This window comes from Apus apus, chromosome 1, assembly GCF_020740795.1.
Source record: "Apus apus isolate bApuApu2 chromosome 1, bApuApu2.pri.cur, whole genome shotgun sequence".
Classification (NCBI taxonomy): domain Eukaryota; kingdom Metazoa; phylum Chordata; class Aves; order Apodiformes; family Apodidae; genus Apus; species Apus apus.
In genome coordinates, this window is record NC_067282.1 from 22,109,344 (window position 1) to 22,134,405 (window position 25,062).

The following is a 25,062-nucleotide window of genomic DNA, read 5'->3' on the forward strand; positions in this document are numbered from 1 at the left end:
ATGCAAGTCACTGGTGGTTTTACTGGAGAGCTTTGCCAGGGGTATAACTGCCTGCCTGGTTGGGGTTCGCAGAGCAGCATGTTCAAGAACAGGAGATCACTGCACTGCCTGCCATTGGCATTGTTCTTGTGCATGTTCTTGTGCATTTCCTCTCCCCAAAAAGTAGTCCTGACGGTGTACATGGAGACAGTTTTGGTAAGAACCCCAAATACTCCAGAAAAAATCTGAGGTCTGAGCTGAGCTGTACTGCTTCAGAAGAGAGACAAGCCATAGATGTGTATGTGCTTTCCTTCTCAGAGAGGGGAAAGATGGTGTGAGATAGTCCTTTTCTCGGTGGTCCTGTGGGCATGTATACTGGAGAGGAGCCATCACAGGCCACCTCTTCCTGAGCAAGCCACCACTCTGAGAGATACCAGGATGCTGAACAGAGGCTGTTTAGGCTCTACAAGGGTGGCTGGTGGTCTGTCCTGCTTGTTGGAGGTAATGCTTTCTGTACAACCCTGAGACACAACATGCCCTGGCAGAAGGACTCCCAATAGAGATGGACAAAAAGATGAACATGTGCAGGTATTAAACACCAGCAGGATGGGAGGATATCCATCAGTAGCAGAAATCCCAGTAGGTATCCATACGTATGGAAGCAGAATGTGGATGTTTTTTGGTGTAAGTAAAAAATTGCCGGACAGTCTGTTTTCCTGTGGAAGAAAATGATAGAATTAAACATTATGAAACAGCCAGTGTTTAAAATCTGTGGACAAGATGAAATGATGAATGCCATGTGCATAAGAGTGGTTCTTGTCAGTGCAGTTCTTTGCTGTCTCTAGAGCAATGCAGACTGGGGCTCTGGGTGCTGCTGGAGACCTGTGGCCCACCTGCAGTATAGGAGAGTTGCTTTGATCTCACTGTCATATGAATCTGCATGTTGTACGATGTTGTACATGTTCTGCCAAGCTTTATGCAAATAAAGAATGAAACAGTCATTTATTTGACAACAGCAACCATAGGTGATTCTATTAAGAAATCTGGGGGAAAATCTACCAAATTTATTATTTTGACTACAACCAAATTCTGACTTGTCTCAGTCACTTTGCTAAGTAGTCTCTCATTAATTTAAAAATAACCATGTCTACCAGTGGCATTAAAAACACATCTCTTTTTCTCCAGTGTTTTTCTGAATGTTATAATCATGATGATTTTAATAGCTTCTTACATGTTAGATCTTTGCAAGTGAGCCCATTTTGTCTCTAAATGTAGGTCTGGCTGCCCTTGTCCCACTTGTGTCAGGTCTTCAATATCTGGATTGATTGCAACCATTTTTTAGCAAAGCAAAAGGCCAAGGACACAGTTGTTTGTGGCACTGCTGTCCTGGGACCTGAGAAACAATATAGGTGAGGAGCCACATGGGGCAATAGACTGAATATCCTTGACTTGATGGAACTGTTGGAGTTGCCCCTCCTGAAACCAGTTGTAGACATAGTTGTGAATTAAGATACCTGGTCAATGGGTCAGTTCACAAGAGTAAACAGTTCACATGTTCTGATTGTCTTCAGTACCTGCCTTTCATTTACTCTGTTTCTGTGAAGCACACAAGACAGTGGTTTCCCAAACCTTCCAGACCACACATGAAGTCAGGAGTGAGGAAGACTTCACCTTGATTGAAGAAGATTGGGTTGAAGATCAGTTAAGGAAACTGGACATCTTTAAATCCATGGGCCCTGATGGGATGCACCTATGTGTGCTGAGGGAGCTGGCAGAAGTAATCACTACACCACTCTCCATCATCTTTGAAAAGTCCTGGAAAACAGGAGAGGTGCCTGAGGACTGGAGGAAAGCTAATGTAACTCCAGTTTTCCAGAAGGGCAAGAAACAGGACCCAGATAACTACAGTCCGGTCAGCCTCACCTCCATCCCTGGAAAGATGATGGAGTAGCTCATTCTGGGGGTCATCACTAAGCACATGGAAGAAAATAAGTTTCTCAGAAGTAGCCAGCATGGATTCACCAAGGGGAAATCATGTCTGACTAATCTGATAGCCTTCTACAATGATGTGACAGAATGGAGAGATGCAGGGAGAACAGCAGATGTTGTCTTCCTTGACTTCAGCAAGGCTTTTGACAGTGTCTCCCATAACATCCTTGTGAATAAGCTCAGGAAGTGTGAGTTAGAAGAGCAGGCAGTGAGATGGATTGAGAACTGGCTAAACAATAGAGCCCAGAGAGTTGTGATCAGTGGTGCAGAGTCCAGTTGGAGACCTGTGACTAGTGGTGTTCCCCAGGGATCAGTACTGAGCCCAGTCTTATTCAACATCTTCATCAATGATTTGTATGAGGTGATGGAGTGTATCCTCAGTGAGTTTACTGATGACACGAAGCTGGAAGGATTGGCTGATACACCTGAAGGCTGTGCAGCCATTCAGAGACATCTAGACAGACTGGAGAGCTGGGCAAAGAGGAACCTAATGAGGTTCAACCAGAATAAATGTAGTCCTATTCCTGGGGAGAAAAAACATCATGGACCAATATAGATTACGGGTTGACCTGCTAAAAAGCAGCCCCATGGAGAAGGACCTTGGAATCCTGCTGGACAAGTTATCCGTGGGACAGCAATGTGCCCTTGTGGGCAAGAGAGCCAATAGTATCCTGGGATGTATAAGAACAGTGTGGCCAGCAGGTCAAGGGAGGTTCTCCTACCCCTGTACTCTGTCCTCGTAAGACCACCTCTGGAGTATTGTGTCCAGTTCTGGGCTGCCCAGTTCAAGAGGGGCAGGGATATGCAGGAAATAGTCCAACAGAGGGCTACAAGGATGATTAAGGGACTGGAACATCTGTCATATGAGGACAGGCTAAAAGACCTGGGGCTGATTAGTCTTGAGAAGAGGAGACTAAGAGAGGACCTTATTAATGTCTATAAATATCTGAAGGGTGGATGTCAAGAATGGGCCAGTCTCTTTTCAGTGGTGCCCTGTGATAGGATGAGGGGAAACAGCACCAAGTTACAACACAGGAAGTTCCACCTCAACATGAGGAAAAACTTCTTTACTGTGAGCGTGACAGAGCACTGGAACAGGCTGCCCAGAGAGGTTGTTGAGTCTCCTGCTCTGGAGACTTTCAAGACCCGTCTGGACACGTTCCTGTGTGATCTTCCTTAGGGGTTCCTGCTGCAGCAGAGGGGTCAGACTTGGTGATCTTCAGAGGTCCCTTCCAACCCCTATTATTCTGTGATTCTATGTTTCTGTGATTCTAAGTGTGCATTAGTGAATTCCAGAGGTCCTTGACGGAGCTGTGCAAAAGGCTAGTTTATGGGATGAGCAGCTTCTAACAGCTGGAAAATAGGATGTATGAGATGTCTCTCCTTCTCCTGGTCAAGTGGCCAATCATATCCCCTGCATAACATGCACAAAATTTGCCTGGAGATTCCAGGCATCTTCTGCTTTCCTAGCACATCACTGGAAGTGGGGACTTAGCCAAGACTGTGGCTTTAGAGAGGGAGATAATGAAAATCATGTGTCTCAGTTGAAAGGTTTTGTGTCGAGTGATCACCTCACATGCTCTTTCTTGTATCCAAGGCAAAGTAAAAGCCCCAAAGCCTTGATTTGTGGATCCAAAATTGTGCTGGCCAGGAAGGGACATCCAGTCACCTTCACCATGCACGACCATGGACTTCACTGCTTATTATTGTTATTATTACCATACTTCATCAGATCCCAGTTTTTCATGGACTTTTGCATACTCTGCCAGTACCTTGATTTGAACAAATGCATGTGTGTGTGTGTGTGTGAGAGTGGTACAGAGAGAAAAGAGACAGTGAGAGCTTGTTGATGGTTGAGATTCATGGGAGGCCCAAAGTCTTCAAGAACCACTGTGCTCAGTGCTGTAGCAATGGATCTGATACCACCATTTCCTCTGGAGGAGTACAGAGCCTGACTTGTATGGTATTGTCTCCACAGCCCTCAATATAGCAAGATGGAAGAAACTACAGAGGGAGAATGAGGAGCTGGAGACGTGCTTTGAGGAGAAGATGAAGCAGCTTCACAGGCAGCACCAGGAGGAGCTGCAGGTGCTGGAGCAGCAGCTGCAGGAGGAGTACACCACCGAGAGGGAGAGCCTGCAGGAGCAGCACAGGCTGCAGCTGGAGCAACTCCAATTGCAGCATCAGGATCAGGTCAGTCTCTGCCTGTTCCCTTTGAAGAGCAGACCATACCAGTACTGAATGGGTTTAGGTAATGAAATAGACTGAACGCTATTACAGGAAAACACTGGTAAGGAACTTATGAACCCACCCTGTGTTGAGTCCTCTTGGATTGGAGGAGGCTGACAGGCCAGGTTAGAAAGCTGCTCACCAACAATGTTTCTTGGCCAATAAAAAGGAAAATTTTGTCAGTCTAGAAATCAAGGTGCATGAAGAATAAGGATTCCTAATCTCTGGCTCCTCCTTCCCCTTCTCAGAGAAAAGAGAAGTGCATGGCTCAGAGCATGCCACAAATTTGAGCCTGCCTGAGGGATCAGAGTTGTTCAGCTCTGACACTGTTGAGCCAGCACTGGTTCCAGACAGCCTTAGAGCAAAGGCATCTAACCTGTGAGCTAAAGAGCCCAGGGAGTCATCCAGTCCCCCCCCTTTCCCTGCTCTCCCATGCAAGCTGAGTCCCCATTGTTTTGCAAACAGTTCTTCACCACTGACTTGTCTCCCACATTATTATGAAAATGAGTTTGGATAATTTTAAATTCCACGGTAAAGGCCCATCTTTTATCCCAAGAGTGCTTTCTCCAATACAGTTGGAAATTCTGCTTCTGTTGGATAATCTAGCACATATGTTTGACAGTTAAATGCAGTGAAATAACATTTATTCCAGTCAAGACATGCTCAGCTGGAGTGTCTTTCAGCTATTATTTAACATAACAGTGAGCAAAAAAACCATTTAAAGTCAAGTCACTTTACAATGAACAGCTGTTTAATTGTAAAAGTACAATAGTTTGATCCTCTGCACTGCCAGGTATCACAGATAATGTGTTAAATGTAGGGAATAAGATCACTCTGATTACAAAACCCAGAAAAGTAGATCAATGCATTGCAGTCAGAAACTGCTCTGGACCACTAACTTAACGTTGATCACCACTTCTCACTGTATTTTCTTTAATGATGCAGATCAAAACAGCATGGTTGCAGATCTCTTTTTGCCTTTAGACAAGTCCAGTAACAAACAATGAAGGAGTCCCAAACCCATTGGGCTGTCCACTTTCCAACTGCATTCCCTGCTGCCGTGATGCCTGTGTGGTGTGTGGAGCAGTTCGCTGGGCAGTCAGCACCAAGACCACTTTCTGGCCTCAATATGAGTGCAGGAAAAAGTTCTCAGGCTTCACTGATATCTTGGTTTCTTCCTGACCAGCCTGAAAACTCTTGGGTCTGCACTCAAAAGGGTGTTGCCTTGTTTTTCATCAGCATATTGGATGTGGATGAAAAACACATGACTCAAGAGGACAGGGGAATTTCAGAATCGATGACTTTGTAGGATGCTCTTTTTCAAATAAAAGTCTGATAGGTTGCAATTCATTTTCCATACCTACTCATAAGAAATTCAGTGTTTCTGGAGGAAATTATCACAACTATGAATCATTCACAGGCACTTCCCATGGAAGTTAATTTGAGATTTTACAATAAAAATCATTGCAGTGAAGTGCCATGAAGACAAAAACCAGGATGGCTCAGAACTGTGCATGTTTATCTGACCATCAGAGGGAGTCAGGTCATTAGTATCATTTAGATTAATGGAATGTTGAGATTTCTGAACATTTCATAAGTGGTTTCTTCATGTAAGGGCTTTTTGTCCAGTTTTCTTTCTTATGTACCTCTTTTATCACCATTAAGTTAAAAGAATGGCAGTACCAGCAGCAGTGACTACACACTGCCCCTGAAGATGCCACAGCATGTCATGTCGTGCATCCATGTCTCCATTCATTGTTGTTGGAACAGGTGGAAGATATCACAGCTGTACACGAAGCTGCAATGTTACAGTTGGAAAATGACCACATAGTTGCCATTACAGTGCTGCAGGATGAGAATGAATGCAAGATTCAAGGTAAGCCAAAGACAACCCAATGGCTACACAGCTATTCCAGAACAGGAATTAGCACTGCAATGAGTTTGTGTAAGCCTGTTTTTTTTTTCCTCCAAAGCAGATGATACAGAAAATTTGTGTTGATTCAATGCTTTCACATGGGGTGGACAACAAGGTGAAGGAGAGCTGTGTGCAGTGTACAGCATCTGTGCTGGACCTGAGACTGTCTGAGAGGTCTTTGGGCCAAAGACAAGGTTTTGTCCATGGGACACTGACCAGAGAGTCCAAATACCACCTCACTTCACACACAGACTTCTCTTAAGAGCACAATTCTGAGGTCCTCAGGAGGCCAGAGCTCACTGTACATCTCTGAATTTTGGCACTTAAATGCCTACACTACTTTTAAAAAAAAGGACTCATCATTTCAGTGGTGAAAGTCTGGCCATGCTGAGCAGACCAGAGGCACACCTGGCCACAAATCTGCAACTCAGCACTGTTATTTTGTGTTACAGATTTTTCCATGGGATTTGGTGCTGCAGACAAAGCTGTTTCCTCCCTAGCAGTGCAGTGTCCAAACGTGTCTTTTTGCATGCCTTAGCTGACACTTAGCAGTTATCTGTATGATGTCCCTCTTTTTGTTTGGTTGGGTTTTGGGTTTTTTTTCTGTTTGTTTGGTTTTTTTCACACATAAGCATTAAGGTCTAATTTTTAAATAGCTCTAGTAGGTTTTCTTACAGCTTTCCCCAAATCAAGCTGTATTGCTTAGCTCTGCGCTGTGTCAATTAGAGACACAGTCCAGAGCATAAAATGAGCTGAGAACAGCCTGTTCCCCTTTCCTGTAGGCAGAGGTGGTATCCAGCATATAATTTTAAAATTAGCGTATACAATTTTGAAAATAAAAAATCTGTTCCTTACTTGAGGATATTCTTATCTATCTGGTTTTGTTAGTATTTTCCGATGAGAAAACTTGGCTGTGGTTTCTCAAGGCTCCGGTGGCCAAAGCTTGTGCTCCCAGCTCCTGGAGCGGGTATGGGATGCCCTCCTGTGCATGGAGAAGGCATTGCAGCAGCTGCTGTCTGGAGCGCTGTACAGGGCACTAGAGGATTAGCAGTATTACTGCTGCTCTTGTGGCTAGTGAGCAGTGGTTAGAGGGCAGAACCCCATGGGGCTGGGGGTTAAAGACACAAAAAATACTGTCCCTGTGCTAAAAAGAAAGGTACTGTTACTGTACTGAATGGATTTCATGCCATTGGTTTCGAGATTAAACTTTAGTCCACTTTAGTTATTAAACCTTTGATTATTAAGTCCAGGGTGAGTTGTTCTAGTAGTGAACTCTTGCGTTGTTTAATATCGATGGAGGAATTTTTTGTGGTCGGGATCTGTCATTGTCAGTAATGGCATAAACCTCACAGGGCACCTCCCACAGCTCCTGGAGAAGCACTGGCATTTGCGGTTTTCGAACTGAGTTGATGCCCCCCACACACACCCCATCTCCCCAAATAAATTACAACCCCAGCTCTCAAGTATATCTAATGTAAAAGTCTTTGATTTGGGGATACTCACTGGTAAATGACCAATTGCCAGACTGACTTTTCAGATCAGAGCTCCTGGGAGCTGGGAATTCTGAGCAGTTACGAAAAATCAGAATCTGGTCACATAGAGGTACCTGCAGTCAGTGAAAGATCAGAAAGCTGTTATCCTCAAAACAATTCACCTAAGGTCACAGAGTATATTGCTACCAGTTTCCTACTTCACCTCCATGCCCTAAGACTGCATCCCAAATTGCACTTGGCTCACGATGTCTGTGCTCTCGGACCCTGGTTTGCTGGGCTTCACTTAGCAATGTCATGTCTGTGTGTCTTCCCCAGACCTGAATACTGCTTACAAACTGGAAAAGGCACAGTTAGAAGAGAATTTTGAAAAGCTGCGGCTGTCACTCCAGGTTAGCAGTTTCATTCTCTCCCATCCCTGTGACAATGATGTGGAGCAGCTGATGGGGCAGCCCCAGCCCACATGCCAGCTGCTAGCACACCAGGCTGTTGCCTCTTACCAGCTGTAGTGTGTCTTGTCCTCTGAATGTTCAAACTGAGATCTAGCAGCAAAGGTGCCTCCTCAGGTTTTCCCTTCCCTTGACTGGTTCAGCAAACTACTATCTGAAGGAGAAGAGGGCAAATCTAAAGGGAGGAAAAGGCAGCCAGATAAAGCAAAGGAGCGTCCTTTCAGCCCTGCTCACTGCTGGCCCAGCACAAGGAGCAAAGCTGAGCTCTTCCTATCATGGTGGGAGGAGCTCCAACGTCTGCGATGGCTGTGAGCATCACCTTGTCTACACAGTAGCCTCCAGCAGGCTCAGAAATGCTGACCTCTCCCTGCCTGGCCCTGTGTCTGGGCTTTAAATGCTTCCCCATTGCTGAAGATGGAGGAACCAGTTTTGTGGTGTGGACACATCTCCATCCCCACCGGTGGGCAATGTGGTCCCTGATGAGGGGTGCCTCAGGGCTGACCCTGCTGTGCAGCCAGGCTATGGCCAGACAGGGTCAGCCCTGCACATCTCATCTTCCACATGCCACTAATTAACACCAAGCTCAAAATTGTCCTGGCTTTTTCAGTCTTTCAGAGAAGTCCATGCAGTTCTCCCTCTCTCAGTGAAGAAATTCCAGGGAGGGGAGGACAGAAGCATCCCCATGATTCATGCCAAGTTTGGAAATTTTCTGTGGACAAGTTGCCACTGCAAGTAATGCAAGCTCCATTTTACTTCGTAGGCTGCGAGGAATGACAGTTTTTAAAACCACTGACTAGCACACACTGTTGCACACAACAACTGTCACTGCCTTCCTCATGCAGCCGTGACAGTTTGAGGCATGTGAGCACTTTTGCAATAAGCACTGATGTGGTTACAGCCAAGAAATTACACATATGAAATACATAAGAACACCAGTTTCACAGCAACTGTGGCATTTACAGATGTTGCATATAGAGAGGTAAGAGAAATGCCTTTGATGGTTATAGATAAATGATTGCTTAAAACACCATGTTGTTCCTGTGTATAGCTCTGAGATGAAACGATGGCCATTTAAAGTCCACACCACTGACTCATTGCTTGTTACCACATTAGAAGCCAAGAGAGGTGAAGGAAACAGAGATGGGGTATTTACCACCTGATTCAGATACTAGGTACCACACCAATGATATAAATGCCAGCTCTCTTACGGAAGGACATGCTTGTTCTTATCCAGCCCAAGGTGATGGAGTGATTTAGCATCAGACACTTCATGACCTAGTGCCAGCCGGTGTCAGCGGCTGCAGGCATTCAGGGGTTTCAGGATTCCCTGAGACACTGGGTTATCAAAAATCCCACTGTAAGTTCAAGTCACCTTACGTAAAAACTACCACCTTGCAGGGGTTTCAAAGCCCTGTTCAGCTTCCCTGCTGCTTTCACAGTTCAGATTAACTTATTTGAATGTAAGAGGGTGATAACACGGTTGGTGTGTTAACTGGTGTGTCTCCCCTCCAGGACGAGATAGACACCCTCACCTTCCAGAACCAATCTCTTAAGGACAAAGCAGACCGATTTGAAGAGGCTCTGAAGAAAAACACCGAGGAACAACTGAAGGTAGATGGCAACTATAACTGCACAGTCATCAAGATATGAGTTTCTAACTATGACTCACATCACATGATTCAGTGGGTAGCAATGGGTTCCTTACCCCTGGGACTGGGGGGCGGGCCCCAACTGAAACCCCAAATCTTGAGCTCTGAGGAAGAGCCAAAAATCTCAGCTTAGGTTGATAATTTTCTGAGTTTACTACTTTTTCTTTATTCTGTCACCCAGCATTTGTTTCCAAAACATTTCATTAACTCCATCTGGTATGTCCTTACTGCTGTCTATTCTTCTTTCCCTTCTTCCTCTCTTTCTCTTTTCATCTTTCACATTTAGGTTTCTTTTTTAGTACTATCTGAAACAACTTCTTTGATATCCCCTGTATTCCCTTATGTTTTTCTGGACTTGCAGGGGACATCCCTGTCATATGAAATATTTATTCAACTGCTGTCTGTTAGGGCCATGCTGGGTTTTTATTTTTATGGTGTGTAAGTAAATAAATACACTGCAATTATTTATCTGAAGTGAAATAACCCTGAAATGACTGTCCAAAAAGAGCTTTCTTCTAACTTGAGGCATTTCAGTGTGTCCATAGTAGAACACCATGGGCAGCTGTACCAACATGACAGAAGGAACAGTCAAAAAGTAGTGAGGTGAGGAGGGGGCTAAGTGAGTTTGTAGGTGAGAGACCTCCTTAGGAAAAGAGTGCAAATGTTTGAAACAGGCTTGGCCATGGGAGACAGGTAGCATCAGTCCCTTTCCGCCTCTGCTGCAGTATTTGATTTCATGAAATGACAAATTCTGCTGGGTCACAGTGATGTTAATGCCAGGTACCACCAGGCAGTTCACTGGAGTGAGTTACACAGGGAAAAATCCAGAACAGCTGAAGTCAGTTACAGTATTTCTTTGGTATAATTCAGAGCACATCTTTTGTTCCTGAGCTGAACCCTACATCTGAAGTTCTGAAGCAGAGGAGGAACTTCCCACCAGATCTGATCTTTGTTAACAGGCACTGTGGTGCAGTGGTGCAGGCAAGGCACAACACTGTAGCTTTCTCCTCCAGCCCCCTTGTCCAGTTTCCTCAGTTCTGGGTTTGTACTTTCCCCAAGCCAAAATCCCTTCACAGTCATAGGGCACCGCATGTGGTTCCCGAGTTATGAGTAGGAATGAGGTTGCTGAACACCCTGGCATCCCATCCTTCTAGCCATGAGGCTGGTCAAAAGAAAGGTACTATTTGCTATCGAGCCAAAGGGATGGCCTAGGAGAGAACATCACAGTTCAGAAGGGCTGAGGAGGCCCAGATCCAGGTGGTTTACACATCCCTGAGACTTCTATACCTCCGGGTGCATTGAGGAAACTTTATCTTATGGATGAAGATGCATTTATGGCTGACAGATATCCAGATCACTGGTATATTTCCTAGATGGAACGAGCTCCATATCTGCACTTAGAAGAAGATCTGAAGAGCTTAAAGCATGTTCTGGAAATGAAGAACCATCAGATTCACCAGCAGGAGAAGATTATTATGGAGCTAGAAAAACAGGTGAGTTGTCATTTTTCCTCTGTCACAGAGGTAGACAGGTAAAAGTTTGGCTACATCAAGTGAACTTAAAAGGTGTGAGAAAACACGGGACAAGAAACAGTCAAAGATATTATTTAAATGGCAGGTAACCATTTAGGGCTGGAGAAAGTAAGTGGAGAAAGATCAAATTGTGTGTGTTCTGCAGCTGCTCACGCAGGTATTTAGGGAGCTCCCAGCCACAAGAATGAGTTAGCAATATTCAGCAAGCAGTTCCTAGCAAGTCTTACACTAGGAAAGCTCTCTCCAACCTTAAAGGAATGCTTTTCTCCAGCCTGTGCAGTTTTCTCATCCTTTGCTTCTAGGAGTTCCTAACAAAGAACTCCCCAGTTCACCATCAATTGCCTTTTTAATTCAAAAGGGGATTCATTTTGTAAGACATAACCTGCAGTGACAGTAATCGTCTAGCGTGGTGACACGATGAGGCACTACCTCAGCTGGGGAGCTGAGACAGCTGGTTCAGCACAGCATTCAGCAAGATTTGTTTCCATTTACTGGGAAATTTGAGAACTCAGATGATTATTTTGCTGAACAGATGCTTGAGTAAGTGCATATAGAGAAAAGTGCCTCTTTACAACTCAGGCTTGTTAACTGTGCTCCTTCCAACACGCTGGTCCTGGAGCTAAGCCAGCATCTCAAAACATGCAGTGTTATACTGGGAAAAAAATATGCACAACAGTCTGATCATTTAGCTGCTTTTGCTAATGAACCACATACGAACACATAGTCCTGCTCCTGCCCTTGAGCTCAGTAAAACACTGGGTCTACTGAGGTCCAAAGGCACAAGTGCTTTCTGTTTAAAGAACTGCCTGCCTTTATAAGTGCCAGAACTTACAAAGGGCATCTCCAAATGCTCTGAAAGATAGGGTGCCTCATAAGAGAGCTGGAGGGCATTTCAAATACAGGGCCAGGCTTGGCTCCTTGGCTGCTGAAAGGAGTCTGGAAATGAAGGTAGCAGGAGAGGAATAGTACAGGGTGAGGGTTGCAGTGGAGAGGGGAGATGCACAGGTCTTCTCCCATGCTTCATGCTGGCATAGCTACTGCTTACTAAAACTGTTGAGTAAGGTGCCCATGATGGTGATTCCTCTCTCTCAGAGCATTTCAATTTGGGGCCAGAATCCTTGTTCTGCTCCAACAGAATATGCTGGGGTAGGCCAGATTATCTGAGAATCAGGAGTGTCCTTCACAGTTACCTGCATAGAGTGGAAACCACTTCATAAAACTGATGCCTCTGCCAGAAAATATGAGTTATTGTTTGCTCCAGTGCACAATATTTTGTTTCTTTATAAAAGGTTGAGAATTTCACTAACTGAGCTCACACAGACATAAGGTTACCCTCTAACACCTTTGTTTTCTTTTAAAAGTGTTGAATTCAGCATAATTCTACCTGCTGGAAAACCAAGAGCTAAGGTGATAAAATATGTCAAATTCAAAACTTGGGAAAGACAGGGCATCTGAGGCTGTGGTACATGCATGTAAACATCTCACTGATGTTTTGATACACTGCTATTGACATCCTCAAACTGTCCTTGAACTGTCCCATGTAAAAGCTACCTGTGGTTGAGATAGGTTTCATTTCACTAAATTGTAGCTTAAATTTAAATGTCTGGTTTAAGCCTGTCATTTAAGCCAACACTGTCAGCAGTGGAGAGAAGCATCTGCAAAGGGCAGCCCACCTCATGGGAATGCAGCAGCAGTCTCAGGCTGCTGCTGAGCACAGTCTGCCCTGGTGGGTAACTCTTTCCTCCCCAGAACCAGGGAATGATAATCGTAGAGGTTGTACACCAGACATTTATCTCCGGTGAGGTTAGTTGACCCGGATGATTCACATCACACCACCTCGCACTGCTCCTTCATTGCTTGGCTGACCTCTCACACCACAGTGCCCTTTCCATGGTGGGCATCCCCATGCTCCCCAGGTGCCACCAGCTGTCCAAGAACAACAGCTGGTAAAACTGGCTCCTGAGGGATGAAAGCTGTGGGGGCCACCACCAAGGAAGATGTTTGTTTGCACTAGACAGGACTGAGACCCTCCTGCTCCTCAGTTACAAGTAAGGGCTAGTTCAGCTCTGCCCCAGCTCAACGCTCTGCTGATTTACCCCACTTAGTCCACGAGTATAATGTGATGTGAGCCAGACCTCTAAGTCTCAGCTGCACTCAAGATTACCACCTCCATCTGTTCTCAAATTTAAGATGTTGCTCTAGGGAGAAAAAAAGAACACATTTTTTCGGATCAGGTATTGGGCTTTCTTCAGACTTAACAAACCTTTCATCACAGGCTGAAAAGAACTTAAAGCTGGAAGAAAAAATCACCATGCTGCAACAGCAGAATGAAGAACTCAGAGCCAGGATTGAGCAGAATACTGTCCTAACAAGGTTTGTGCTGTTACTCGCAATCTATCCAAGCTTGAAAGGAAGCTGGAGATCTTAACTGCCCAGCTGACACTTATTTCAGAAGGGGAAAAGCTTGTTTCCACCTGAAAGTGTGTTGGTGTCCTGATCTGCTTGCTTTATTAAAAAATGTTTTTTATATTGAGGCTTTTACTTTGACATCCGGAAGGCCACGTATCTGTCTATGTGTTCCATGATTTTGACATGCTGCCAAGTTGCATGACATGAGAGCAAAGTTGCCACTGGCTCCTGATCTCAGTGACAGTGCCCTGAGACGAGTTAGTGGGTAATGAGGATGGGAAATGGGGCAATTTCAGGATGCCCCTAACGATGCCACTGTCACCCAGACAGTTATCCTTTGGTGGGTTTTTTCACAGAATCACAGAATCTTAGGGGTTGGAAGGGACCTCAAAAGATCATCTAGTCCAACCCCCCTGCCAGAGCAGGATCACCTGAAGTGATCATCTGCACCGTCTGTACCTTGTTACTGTCTGTTTGTACCTTGTTACAACCTGATAAGGATGACAAGGCTGCTTGTGTCCCAGAGAGTTTATAGTGTGCTGTAAGGCAAGAGACCACAGCTGGAGCCAGGCAGAAGGGGTGTCAGGGGAAGAGCTGAATTTGTCCCAACACGCCAGCTGTCATTATTGTCAGAAATGATACCATTGGCCTAAATTTACTTTTTAAGCAATTTACTTTTAAAGCTTCAGCATCTTATCTCTGATTTAATTTTAGGTTTTGTCTTACTAGTGTCTCTTCTATTAATGATTCAGCCTTTACAAAATAATGTCTTCTGCATGTAGCTGTTTTTACAAAGCAGTATTGCTCATACTAACATTCAGATTGGGGTTAGGATTGTCTCATCTCACCTGATTGTAAATGCCTGTAACACACATGTCACTGTTTGGTGGTTGGGGAGGAAAACCAGGAATTTTTAAGGTAGGAAACCCAGGAATTTTTAAGGTCTGCTTCACCAGACCAGTTTCAGACATCTGCTTCTGGGCTGGATGAATTGTGGTCTGGAAGTGGCAGTCTCTCTCCATGCCTGTGACAGCAGCCAGGGTGCCTGGCTCAGTGCTTGGCCTCTGCAATGCAGCTCCCTGCCACTGGCTGGGTGAAAAGCAGGCTGCAGCACCTGTAACTCTGTAGGTACTGCTTTTGAAGAACATCTTTTGGAGAGAAATTATGAATTTCAGGCCAGCCTGGAGGGTCAACTCTGAGGACAATCATTTTCAACAGTAACAGTTTGGGGACAGCTATAGGTACAGTGTCAACCAGGGCTTTAAAGCCAGAGTTGTTAAAACGTGGGTTTTCCTGGCAGCAGTAGCCATCAGGACTGCTCATTTCTGTTGTACTAGCACTGCCTGGGAAGTGAAGTGGGAATGAGCTTGATGAGCTGCCCTTGCTGGGCAGCAGTGTGGATCAGAGCTATTTTTGCTGCTTTGCAGTTTTGAGTGCCCACGTGGCTGTGGCAGCCCAGCAGCAGCGAGAGGAGGGGTGGGAGCCAGAGCAAAGCCAGCCTTTGCAGCATGGCTGGGGGGCCCAGAGCCTCTGGGGGCCTGAGGGGTGCAATGCAGAGATATGTGCAATCAGAGCCAAGGACAGGTACAAAGGAAGGGAGAAGAGCCTTGCAGGTAGACTGGTAGATCATGTACCAGCTTTGGGAACAGGAGCTCCACAGAGCTGCTGCTGGGACTTCCCCAGGTGCTTGAATAAATCAGTCAGTTTTTCGCAGCATCTCAGACTCTCCCTCCAAATCAACCAGCATTTTTTATTATTTTTTTTCGGTCCTTTAGACTGAGGATGTTTGAGGAATGATAGTTATCAGTGTTGGGGGAGGGTGAATGCACACCAGAGCTCTATCAGCCTAAATTTCCAGTTACCCTCTGCTATGCCCTTTGTCCATGAGTGTTCTGGAGGGCATTGCAGTCTTGCATTTTTGCTGCTTTCAGATGTACAAATAAAGAGACAAATTCTCTTAGGAATTTCCAATTTATGCTCTCCTGTATGTGTAGGAAGATGGCCATTTTTAAAATGTCTGTAGTACATGGTCAAGACACAAAGCCCTTGGCACCTTTGCATGTCAGGCATGATGCTGACAGATGCATAAGGCAACAGAGGAAGGCTGGGGCTCATCCCATCTAATCTTTGGCAGCTGAGCTGCCTCAGAGAGGTGTTGAGCAGAGACAAGCACATCTGAAGGCAGAGTTAAACCCTGAGGGGTTGTGACCTGTGGAGATGCATTTCTCACCCAGGAGTGAAAAGACATGGGAACAGCTGTGCCCCAGCTTGGGCAGCTCAGTTGCAGGCCTAGAGAAAGGTGGATGGGATGGGATGGGATGGGATGGGATGGGATGGGATGGGATGGGATGGGATGGGATGGGATGGGATGGGATGGGATGGGATGGGATGGGGGGAGGTGTTTGGGGTCTTGCCTGGCCCTGTTGCTTGTGCAGCTCTGGCTGTGTTAATGCCATCATCTTCACACTGGTGCACCTTGCACGTTGTCTTGCTTCCCTCTCCAGGCAATTGTCAGAGGAGAATGCCAATCTTCAAGAATACGTTGAGAAAGAAGTGGAGGAGAAGAAGAAGCTGAGCAGGACTAATGAAGAGCTCCTCTGGAAGCTGCAGGAGGGAGACGCCATGAGCCCTGTGAAGCTCCTACCCCCATCGCCCACTTCTTTGTATCACTGCTCATCAGGGAACTCCTCTCCAGCAAAAGCCAGAACCTTGCGGCGATGAGTCGGCACCCGCGCGCCAAAGGTCCCCTGCCTTTTATGCATTTCCAATCTGCCAGATGTTACCTTCCAAGGAAGTACTCCCATCAACAGCCACCCAGGGTTCATGGCTGCAAGCATGCTCAGTAGCTACGTAGCTTTACACTAGGCAGGGTACCCTTACAGTTCTCACACAGGAGCTTTTGATGCTGACATGTTGGTTAGGGTAGCAAAAAAGATAGCAAGGAGCTAGGAGAGCAGAGAGTTAGGACAGCAAAACCTCTAGTGTGATGTTTTAAATTTTTAACTACGGTTAGAGCCCAAAGTTGGAAAATACTTTATTACTGGTTCATCAGAATGAACATGTGCTGCAGTACTTCAGGTTAGTTACAAATACAGTTCAAATTGTGAATATTTCTGTATATGTGTCTTTGTTTATATACACGTACCTATTGTACCTTTATACCTATATATAGACGCACACATATATATGTAGTTGAAGATGTTCTGAATTGCATTTTTTTATATTATTGGATACTACTAAGTGCTGATATATTTTCATTACAGTCAGCAGTTTTCTAACTCGTGCCTAAGACTTGTATCTAAACGAAAAGCATTTCTGTTTAGCCTCCCAGGAATATTTATACCCAACCAAGAAGAAAATTACACCGAATTAGAAGCGCCTTCCAAATGTCCACCAAGTGGTACCCTATGTAACATGAACACCAGCGACTTTGAAATTCTGAGACAGTACTGCCTTTAAAACCATCACCTTTGCATTGAACACCCGATACAACACACATACCGTCCTCTGCTTTTTAACCCTTGGCATGGATATTGTAAGTGGAGATAGGCTAGAGATGAGAAACCTGAGGGCTTTAGCCAATTTGATAGAGTTTACAGGTTAACGCGTTTCGGTTTTGGCATCTTCAGATCCTAGTTGGATCTTACCTTGTTTTCCCTTGCCCCGATTTGGATAAATCAAAACCTCAATTCGTAGGTTTCTGTCCATTTTTGTTGGTTTTTTTTTTAATTTCAAGTCCTATAAGCAAGACAAAAATACATTCTTCATCCTTGACCTTTGCTGGACAAGAGGTTTGCAGTATTAGTGTGAGATTCTGGGTGCCTGCCAGGGCTCTAGTTTCCTCCTGTCTGAAATTCCAGTAGACTACACATGTGCAAATGAGGTCAGAATTTCTTTCCTTCCACATAATTTCACCTTGCCAAAGCTTACCCAAAATTCATGGAAAAGAATGGCTAAACTAACTTTAATTTCTCTGCCTATAAGCAAAAAAATTCATCCAGACTTGGGGTGACGTCTACCCAAGGGGTGGCGAGGCCAAGGACAGGCTTGGGTGGGACGTGCTGCAGGGCCCTTGTGGGCACTGCTAGCAAGAAAAACAAAACAAAACAAAACACAACCAAACAAATCTGAGCATAATTTTTAAAAAAGAAAAAAAAAAAAAAGAGAGATCTGTGGGATGCTTTTCTATCCAGCCTGGGGAAAAGAGCCTGCATGCATTCCTGTTCTGAGCACCTAGGTCGAAGTAGGTGGGAGATGGTAGGTGCAGCAAATCCCTGGGCAGCAGGAGTGCTCCAGGGAGGGCAGCTCTCCTACCCATGGGCAGAGGTGGGATTGCACAGCCCGGCCAAATGGCTTGGATGGGAGCTGTGTTTCAACTTTCCTGGGAAGTACTCAGGATTCACAGACTGCAGGTTAGATACAGCTTCAGTCACCATCAAAGCACCCGTGGTCTGTTCCACGGCATTAAAAGAAAAAAGAAAAAATAAAGTGTTTTTTTTTTTCCTCTTTTTTAGAGAAATTTATTTTTGTAGTTGCTTTTGCATGAGACTGTGATACTGAGTAAATTGAGCATCTTGTTAGAATAGGTCACGTGACACCAACTACTACTGTTGAAATGCATTACTAGATTTTAGTATGTCCAGCAAGTACAACTTGAAAGTAGGATAGCTAGCGAGCACACACATGCACACAAAGCCCCTCCTTGCTAAGTACAATTTTAATCACTTTTTACTTGCTAAATGCACAGATACCTGCAATACATACTGCATTGTCATGTTGCATCCTTCCAGTACAATTCTGATACAATGAGATCATATGATTTTGGTTGGAAGGGACCTTAAAGATCATCTAGTCCCAGTGCCCCTGCAGGGCCAGGGACATATTTAACTAGATCACATTGCTCAGATTCCCATCCAACCCGACCTTGAACACTTGCAATGATGGGGCATCCACAGCTTCTCTGGCAACCTGTTGCAGTGTCTCACCACCCTCACAGGAAGTAACTTTTTCCTCATTTCTAATCTAACCTACACTCTTTCAGTTTAAAACTGTTGCCTCGTCCTTTCACTACAGGCTTTGGTAAAAAGTCTCTCTCCATCTTTCTTAGAAGTCCCTTTTCAGTACCAAAAGGCCACAATAAGATCTCCCTAGAGCCTTCTCTTCTCTAGGCTGAACAGCCCCAACTCTTCAGCCTGTCTTCAGAGCAGAGGTGCTCCAGCCCTCTGATCATTTTTGTGGCCCTCCTCTGCACCTGCTCCATCAGGTCCACGACTTTACTGTGCTGAGGACACCAAAACTGTACACAGTACTCCAGGTGGATTCTCACCAGAGTGGAGCAGAGGGAGAGAATCACCTCCCTGGCCCTGCTGGCCACGCTTCTTTTGGTGCAGCCCAGGATGGGGTTGGCCCTCTGGGTTGTGAGAGCACATTGCTGGCTCATGTCCAGCTTTTCATCCACATGTCTTTGTTTAGTCAGCTGTTCCATCATCCAGTAATGCCTCTCCACAGAAGAAGAGTCAGGAAAAGGAAAGGAGGCCTGTGGGTTGAAATGGAAACTGATTTAATAAAATAATAATAGCAAACTAATATTAATACCAATCCTAGTACAAGCTACACAGAGTTATACTCAGCCCACACAGTGGCCGTGAGCTGTGCACTCCCAGCAGTGGACGCCAGATGTCAAGCACCACAGCTCCATCAAATCGTGACAGTCACAACAAATAGGAGAGTAGGCCTCCTCAGGAGCAAAGTGATGGGATGAGACCCTCCAGGGATGGGGACCATTGAGGGAAGAGACCCCAACAAACTTCGGAATTTATAGTGAGTGTGGCATTTATGGTATGGAACAGGTCAGCTGCCTGGGCTTTCACTCCTAGCGTTAGCACCTGGCTCACTTGAAACTGCTAAAGATCTTCGTCACTATGGAAACCTGTGTACCAGGCCTGGCTGTGAACTAAAACAATGTTTCTTACCAGCTTTGTTCCCACCAAATCAGGTGCTGCAGTCTTCTCAAAAAGTGCAGCTTTCCTGGATAGAAAATTGATTCTATGGTTCTATCCCAGTGAAACCAGGACACACCGGTACCCCCAAGTCCTTCTCGTCAGGGCTGCTCTAAATCCCTTCATCCCCCAGCCTGTATTGATACCAGGAGTTGCCCCAACCCAGGTGCACGAACCACATGAGGCTCAACACAGGCTCACTCCTCAAACCTGTCCCTCTGGATGGCATCCATGTCCTCCAGAATCTCAACTACATCACTAAGCTTGGTGTCATCTGCAAACTCATTGAGGGTTCATTTGATCCCACTGCCTGTGTCATTAATAAAGATATTAAACTCGTCCCTGTTACAGACCCCTGAGGGGCACCACTTATTATCTGTTACCCGTTTGGAAATTGAGCCATTCACTACAACTCTTCAGGTGCAGCCATCCAGCCAATTCCTTATTCGTTGAGTAGTCCATCCATCAAACCCTTATCTCTCCAATTTAGCGACAAGGATGTTGTGTGGAACTGTGTCAGAGGCCTTACAGAAGTCCAGGTAGCTGGTATCACTTGTTCATCCTTTATCCACCAGCGCAGTCACTCCATCAGAGATGGCCACCAGATTAGTTGGGCTGACTTCTCAGTGGTTTCTAGAGTCCTCCATTTTACCCTTTTTCAAAATGGGTGAGATGATGCAGCCAGAATCATTACCATAATGTTTATCTAAACTTCTCTATGCTATGACATGAAACCTTAATACTGGCCCAACCCATCCTTTTTAAAATTTATTCCTTCATTCCTTCTATTACTGGTGCTTTCCTTATCACTTTGTTGATTTAAAGTCATACACAAGAGATGCTTCCAGCAGTGAATTGGGAGTAGGGCTTTTTTGGTGGGAAAACTGGGACCAATCCCAGCTCTACCATCATTTGGTGTCATTGCCAGTCCCTTTCCCATCTTATTTTTGCCTCCCAATCCTGCCTCTCACTGGATTCTTCCTTGGCATGGTCTGTAGGGCCTGCCCAAATGCTAATAAAGCTGCAGGAAGTTTTGCCAGACCAGAGGGAACGAGTAACCCACTCCTGCGGGGACGTGAAGAGTGGTTCCTTCTGCTGCAAGCCCAGATGCATGGACTTCTTTCCCCCCAGAAAGGTCATTCCTTTTTTCCTGCTCTTCTTTTGTCCTGCCCCTCCTTGTGTCTGCATGCTGGAGTAGCTGTGAAGGGGGATGGAGCCCCTCAAGTGCATGGCCGAGCTGGTGACTCCTGCTCTTGCCAGGCAGCTGCCACCATGCAGGGCGAGTTTGGCATTCCCAGCGGCACGGGGGCCACTTCTCTAGTCCTTGCTTGCTGCCCATCCCTGCTTGAAGATAAGCGAGGGAAAGCATTTTGCTTTCAGAGGGCTGGAGACTTCCCCAGCACCATAGCAGTTACAGGGGCTTTCCCGTTTTGCAGGGTAGGGTGGCCTTTGGCAGGAGAGGGAAAACAGCCAGCACTGAGCTGAATTTTATTGCCTTTACGTCTTTAAAAAGGAAACCTTTGATTTGATTAATCTTTATTCAAGGCAGAAGGCTGCAGCAGAAAGAAAACTCTCCTAAAGTTGCTCTGAAGGGCCTCCAGAGACTGTCATCAGGAGCAGGTAACAGCCATGGGATAGCTGGAGAGCCAGCAGTGAGTGGGGGGGCACAGGGAGCTGGGAAAGCTGCAGGAAAGCTCTAGATGTCTGCAGGAAAGCCATGTTTGTCCCAGTCAGGACAGCAGCTCTGGCAGCTGCCGGCACAGAGGGATTATCTTGGCAGATGCACAGCAGCACAGACTTGGGGTGGGGGCGAGGAAAGAAAAACTATCAAGTGCAAAATCAGGTATTTTACGTCTCTGCACTGATGGTGGTTGTGTCCCATGGACACGCTGAGGAGCCTCTGTACAGTTTTCCACGCAGCAGGAGTTCTGTGGTCCCGTTTACTATGTGGCTAATGATTACAGGAAGAGTTTGTATTATTTCAGTTACGATGTACAGATAAGTGTAATATATTCCTGATAATAAACACATGCGCCAGCGCATACGAACCAGTGTGTCCTAAGGTGTTTTCTGTATGTCTGTGCACACAGAAGCCAGGAATAAATGGAAAACAAAGCAAACCCCCATGAACAGGTGTCATGGTTTAGGCCCAGCCAGCAACAAAGCACCATGTAGCCACTGGCTCACTCTTCACCACCAGTGGGATGGGGTTGGGGGAGGAATAGAAGGAAAAACTCGTAGATCAAGACAAGGACAGGGAGGGTTCACTCACCAGTTATGGTCATAGGCAAAACAGACTCAAGCTGGGGAACAAAAAAATAAATTTTGTCACCAATCAAAACAGTGGGATAATGAGACATGAATCCAGATCTTAAAAACACCTTCTAGAATCATAGAATGGTTAAGGTTGGAAGGGACCTTAAAATTCATCAGGTTCCAACCCCCCTGCTATGAGTAGGGACACCTCACACTAGACCAGACTGCACAAAGCCAAACCTTTCTGCAGCCCTCCCGTCTCCCCAGGCTCAAAGTACTTCACTCTGGATTTCTCTGCCACCTTTCACCCCTCCCCTGGTGGCGCAGGGAGACGGAATGGTGGTTGTGGTCAGTTCATCACACTTTCTCTCTGCTGCTCCTTTCCCGTCAGGGAGAGGACTCCTCATAGCCTTCCCTCACTCCAAACCATGGACCCTCCCACAGGACACAGTCCTTCACAAACTCCTCTAATGTGAAACACAGAATGATAGAATCACAGAATTATTTGGGTTGAAAGGGACCTTAAAGATCATCTAGTTCCAACCCCCCCTGCCATGAGCAGAGACACCTTCCACTAGATCAGCCCCATCCAACCTGGCCTTGAACAGTTCCAGGGAGGCGGCAGCCACAACTTCCCTGGGCAACCTGTTCCAGTGTTCCAACACCCTCACACTAAAGCATTTCTTCCTAATACCCAAATAAACCTCCCCCCTTTCTGCTTAAAACTGTTACCTCTCTTCCTGTCATCCTATGAGACTCTCCCATGCCATGCAGTCCTTCAGGAACAGATTGCTCCAGCACGGGCTTCCGACAGAGTCACAGGTGGGCACAAGCACCTCCCCTGGTGCAAAGTTCTCTATGGCTGTAGGTCCACATCTCTTCCACCATGCTCCAGGCTGCCTCATCACAAGCTGCAGGAGAATCTCTGTTCCAGCACCTCCTCCCTATCCCTCCTCACTGACATGGGTACCTGCATGGATGTTTGTCTCACATCCCACTCCTCCTTCACCTTCTGGTCTCCTAGCAGTTTTTTGTTTCCTCTTTTTAAACATGTTATCACAGAAGTGCATCCACTGTTGCTTATGGGCTTGGCCTTGGCCAGTGTGTCCAACTTGAAGCGGGGGCAACTTCTAGAAGCTTCTCACATGAGCCACCTCCATAAGCCATCTCTGTAGCCTTTCCTCCACTACCAAAGCCACACAGAGCCAATACCAAGGGTCACCCCATCAGGGTAAAGACTGAAATCCAACAGGCACTTAGCCTCCTGGCAGCAGGGCAGGTGGCTTGGTTTACCTGACTGTGGTTCTGCCATAAATCAGATTTTAAAAATTATCATAGAATCATAGAATGGCTTGGGTTAGAAGAGACCTTAAAGATCATCTAGTTTCAACCCCCCTGCATGTGCAGGGACAGCTTCCAAAATAAAAGGTTGCTCAGAGCCCCAGCCAACCTGGCCTTAAATGCTTCCAGGGAGGGGGCAGCCACAACCTCCCTTCAGATACTGGAAAGCTGCTATAAGGTCTCCCTGGAGCCTTCTTGAGGCTGAACAAGCCCAGCTCCCTCAGCCTGTCTTCACAGGAGAGGTGCTCTTCAGCATGTGGTAAGGAAACATTTCTGCTGGTGGTTCAAGGGTGGCAGCAAACACGTGCCCTGTAACACACTGGTTACCCACATTTCAACACCCTCTCCTCTAGCCCTGCCCTGGGGGCATCCAGTTCCTTGGGAACATACTTGGTAACATCCCTGGGGAAATTTTAAGCTAATTCTGCTGGCTCATGAAGTCCCACTTAATAAGTGAACTGCCAGTACAAAGCAGGGAGAGACTCACCTCAGTGGCAGCAGCAACAAGCTGCTCAGTGCTGAGCACAGGCACCAGCCTGTGGTAAAGTCCCCGAATTACCTGCTGCCTCACTGGCCTCAGCCAACTCAAAAGGGGGGGCAAAATTAAAATGAGTAGGTCCCAGAGCAAGTGCTCACCTGCAGAGATGGGGACAGCTGGCAGGTATTGGAACAAGCTGGAAAGCAGAGACATGCTTGCAAATGAGGGCAAACAATAGGCATGATTTTATTTGGATATGGAGAAAAACCACTTTAATGCTGTACCATGTAACTACAAGTGAATTTCCAAATTTCAAAAGCACTGTTCAAGGGAGTAGTATTTACAGTGTCACCAGGATAAAAAGTAGCTGCACACCTGCACTGTGCTCTGGGGGCAAGGTTCACATTTTTAAACTTAAGGCTTTAATTGCTACATGAACATGGTAGAAAACCAAAATCACAAAACCAAACCAAACGATAAAAAAGATAAAAAATAGATTTCTTTGCAGAACAAGCATTAAAACTATTTATCACACCCGTAAGAAATTCTGAGAAACTATTAGTAAAATAGATCATCAAACAAAAACCAGAAAGGTATTTACATTTTGCTTAATAATTAAAAAATAAAAATATACAGACTCTTCCATGGCTTCAGTCAGTAGAAACCCCTTTCCTGACATAATTCATACTTGCACTAGGTTTGCTGGCCCACCACCTCCAGGCTGCCAGCAGCTCCTCCTGCTCCTTGCACCCAGAGCAGCTGGAAGGCACGATGTGCAGCAAGGGAATCCTTTACATCCCACTGTTGTCCCAAAAAAGTGTCACTGCCCTGCACAGCCTCAAGAGGGAGAGGTGTCCCTCGCTGGCCAAGGCCTGCAGGTCTCAGACAAATCTGGTGTCTCGAATGTGAGCCAGGAGCAAATACCCTGAGAAAAATCGAGGTTTGGCTCTTGCTAGCAGAGACGTTTCTGGATCATCTGGTTTCCAGCCGAGTGTCAGACACCTCGGGACAGAGGAGGCGGCTGTGAGGGCAGTGAGGGCTGACTCACCGGGTAGGTACAGATTTAGCCTTGAACAAGTGCAAATTTTTGGGAAGGGGAAGGAAGAAACAGAACCTGCCCATTAAGTAGGGCCCAGTGGATGTCACAAGGTTATCCAACGGTTTAGAGAGATGCTTTTTCTGCCAGTGGGAAGAGGCTTCCCCAGAAAGGCTGGGGGGATGTTGAGGCACACATGCAGAGGAGGACCTGCAGGGAAGCCTTCTGCATGCAAACCAGCACCACTTCTGGCAAGGCCCTCTGACCTGCACATCCCCCTTCATTCATTTGGACAGATGGCAGCAATGCTC

General features: G+C 46.0%; 1 protein-coding gene across 5 annotated transcripts in view; it reads left to right on the forward strand.

Annotated features, from left to right (window-relative positions):
- The window catches only part of MTUS2 (microtubule associated scaffold protein 2), a 295,553-nt gene that overhangs the window by 269,597 nt on the left and 894 nt on the right, over positions 1-25,062 (forward strand). For 3 of the 5 annotated variants that reach the window (XM_051618292.1, XM_051618285.1, XM_051618309.1), the window contains 7 exons: positions 3,947-4,161; positions 5,968-6,073; positions 7,921-7,994; positions 9,564-9,662; positions 11,074-11,193; positions 13,508-13,605; positions 16,146-21,688. In XM_051618292.1, the coding sequence (XP_051474252.1) occupies positions 3,947-4,161; positions 5,968-6,073; positions 7,921-7,994; positions 9,564-9,662; positions 11,074-11,193; positions 13,508-13,605; positions 16,146-16,362 (929 nt within the window). In that variant the 3' untranslated portion in view covers positions 16,363-21,688. Of the gene's footprint in view, positions 1-3,946; positions 4,162-5,967; positions 6,074-7,920; positions 7,995-9,563; positions 9,663-11,073; positions 11,194-13,507; positions 13,606-16,145; positions 21,689-25,062 lie in introns of those variants that run through there. The other 2 variants (XR_007889387.1, XM_051618300.1) reach the window with 2 other exon arrangements.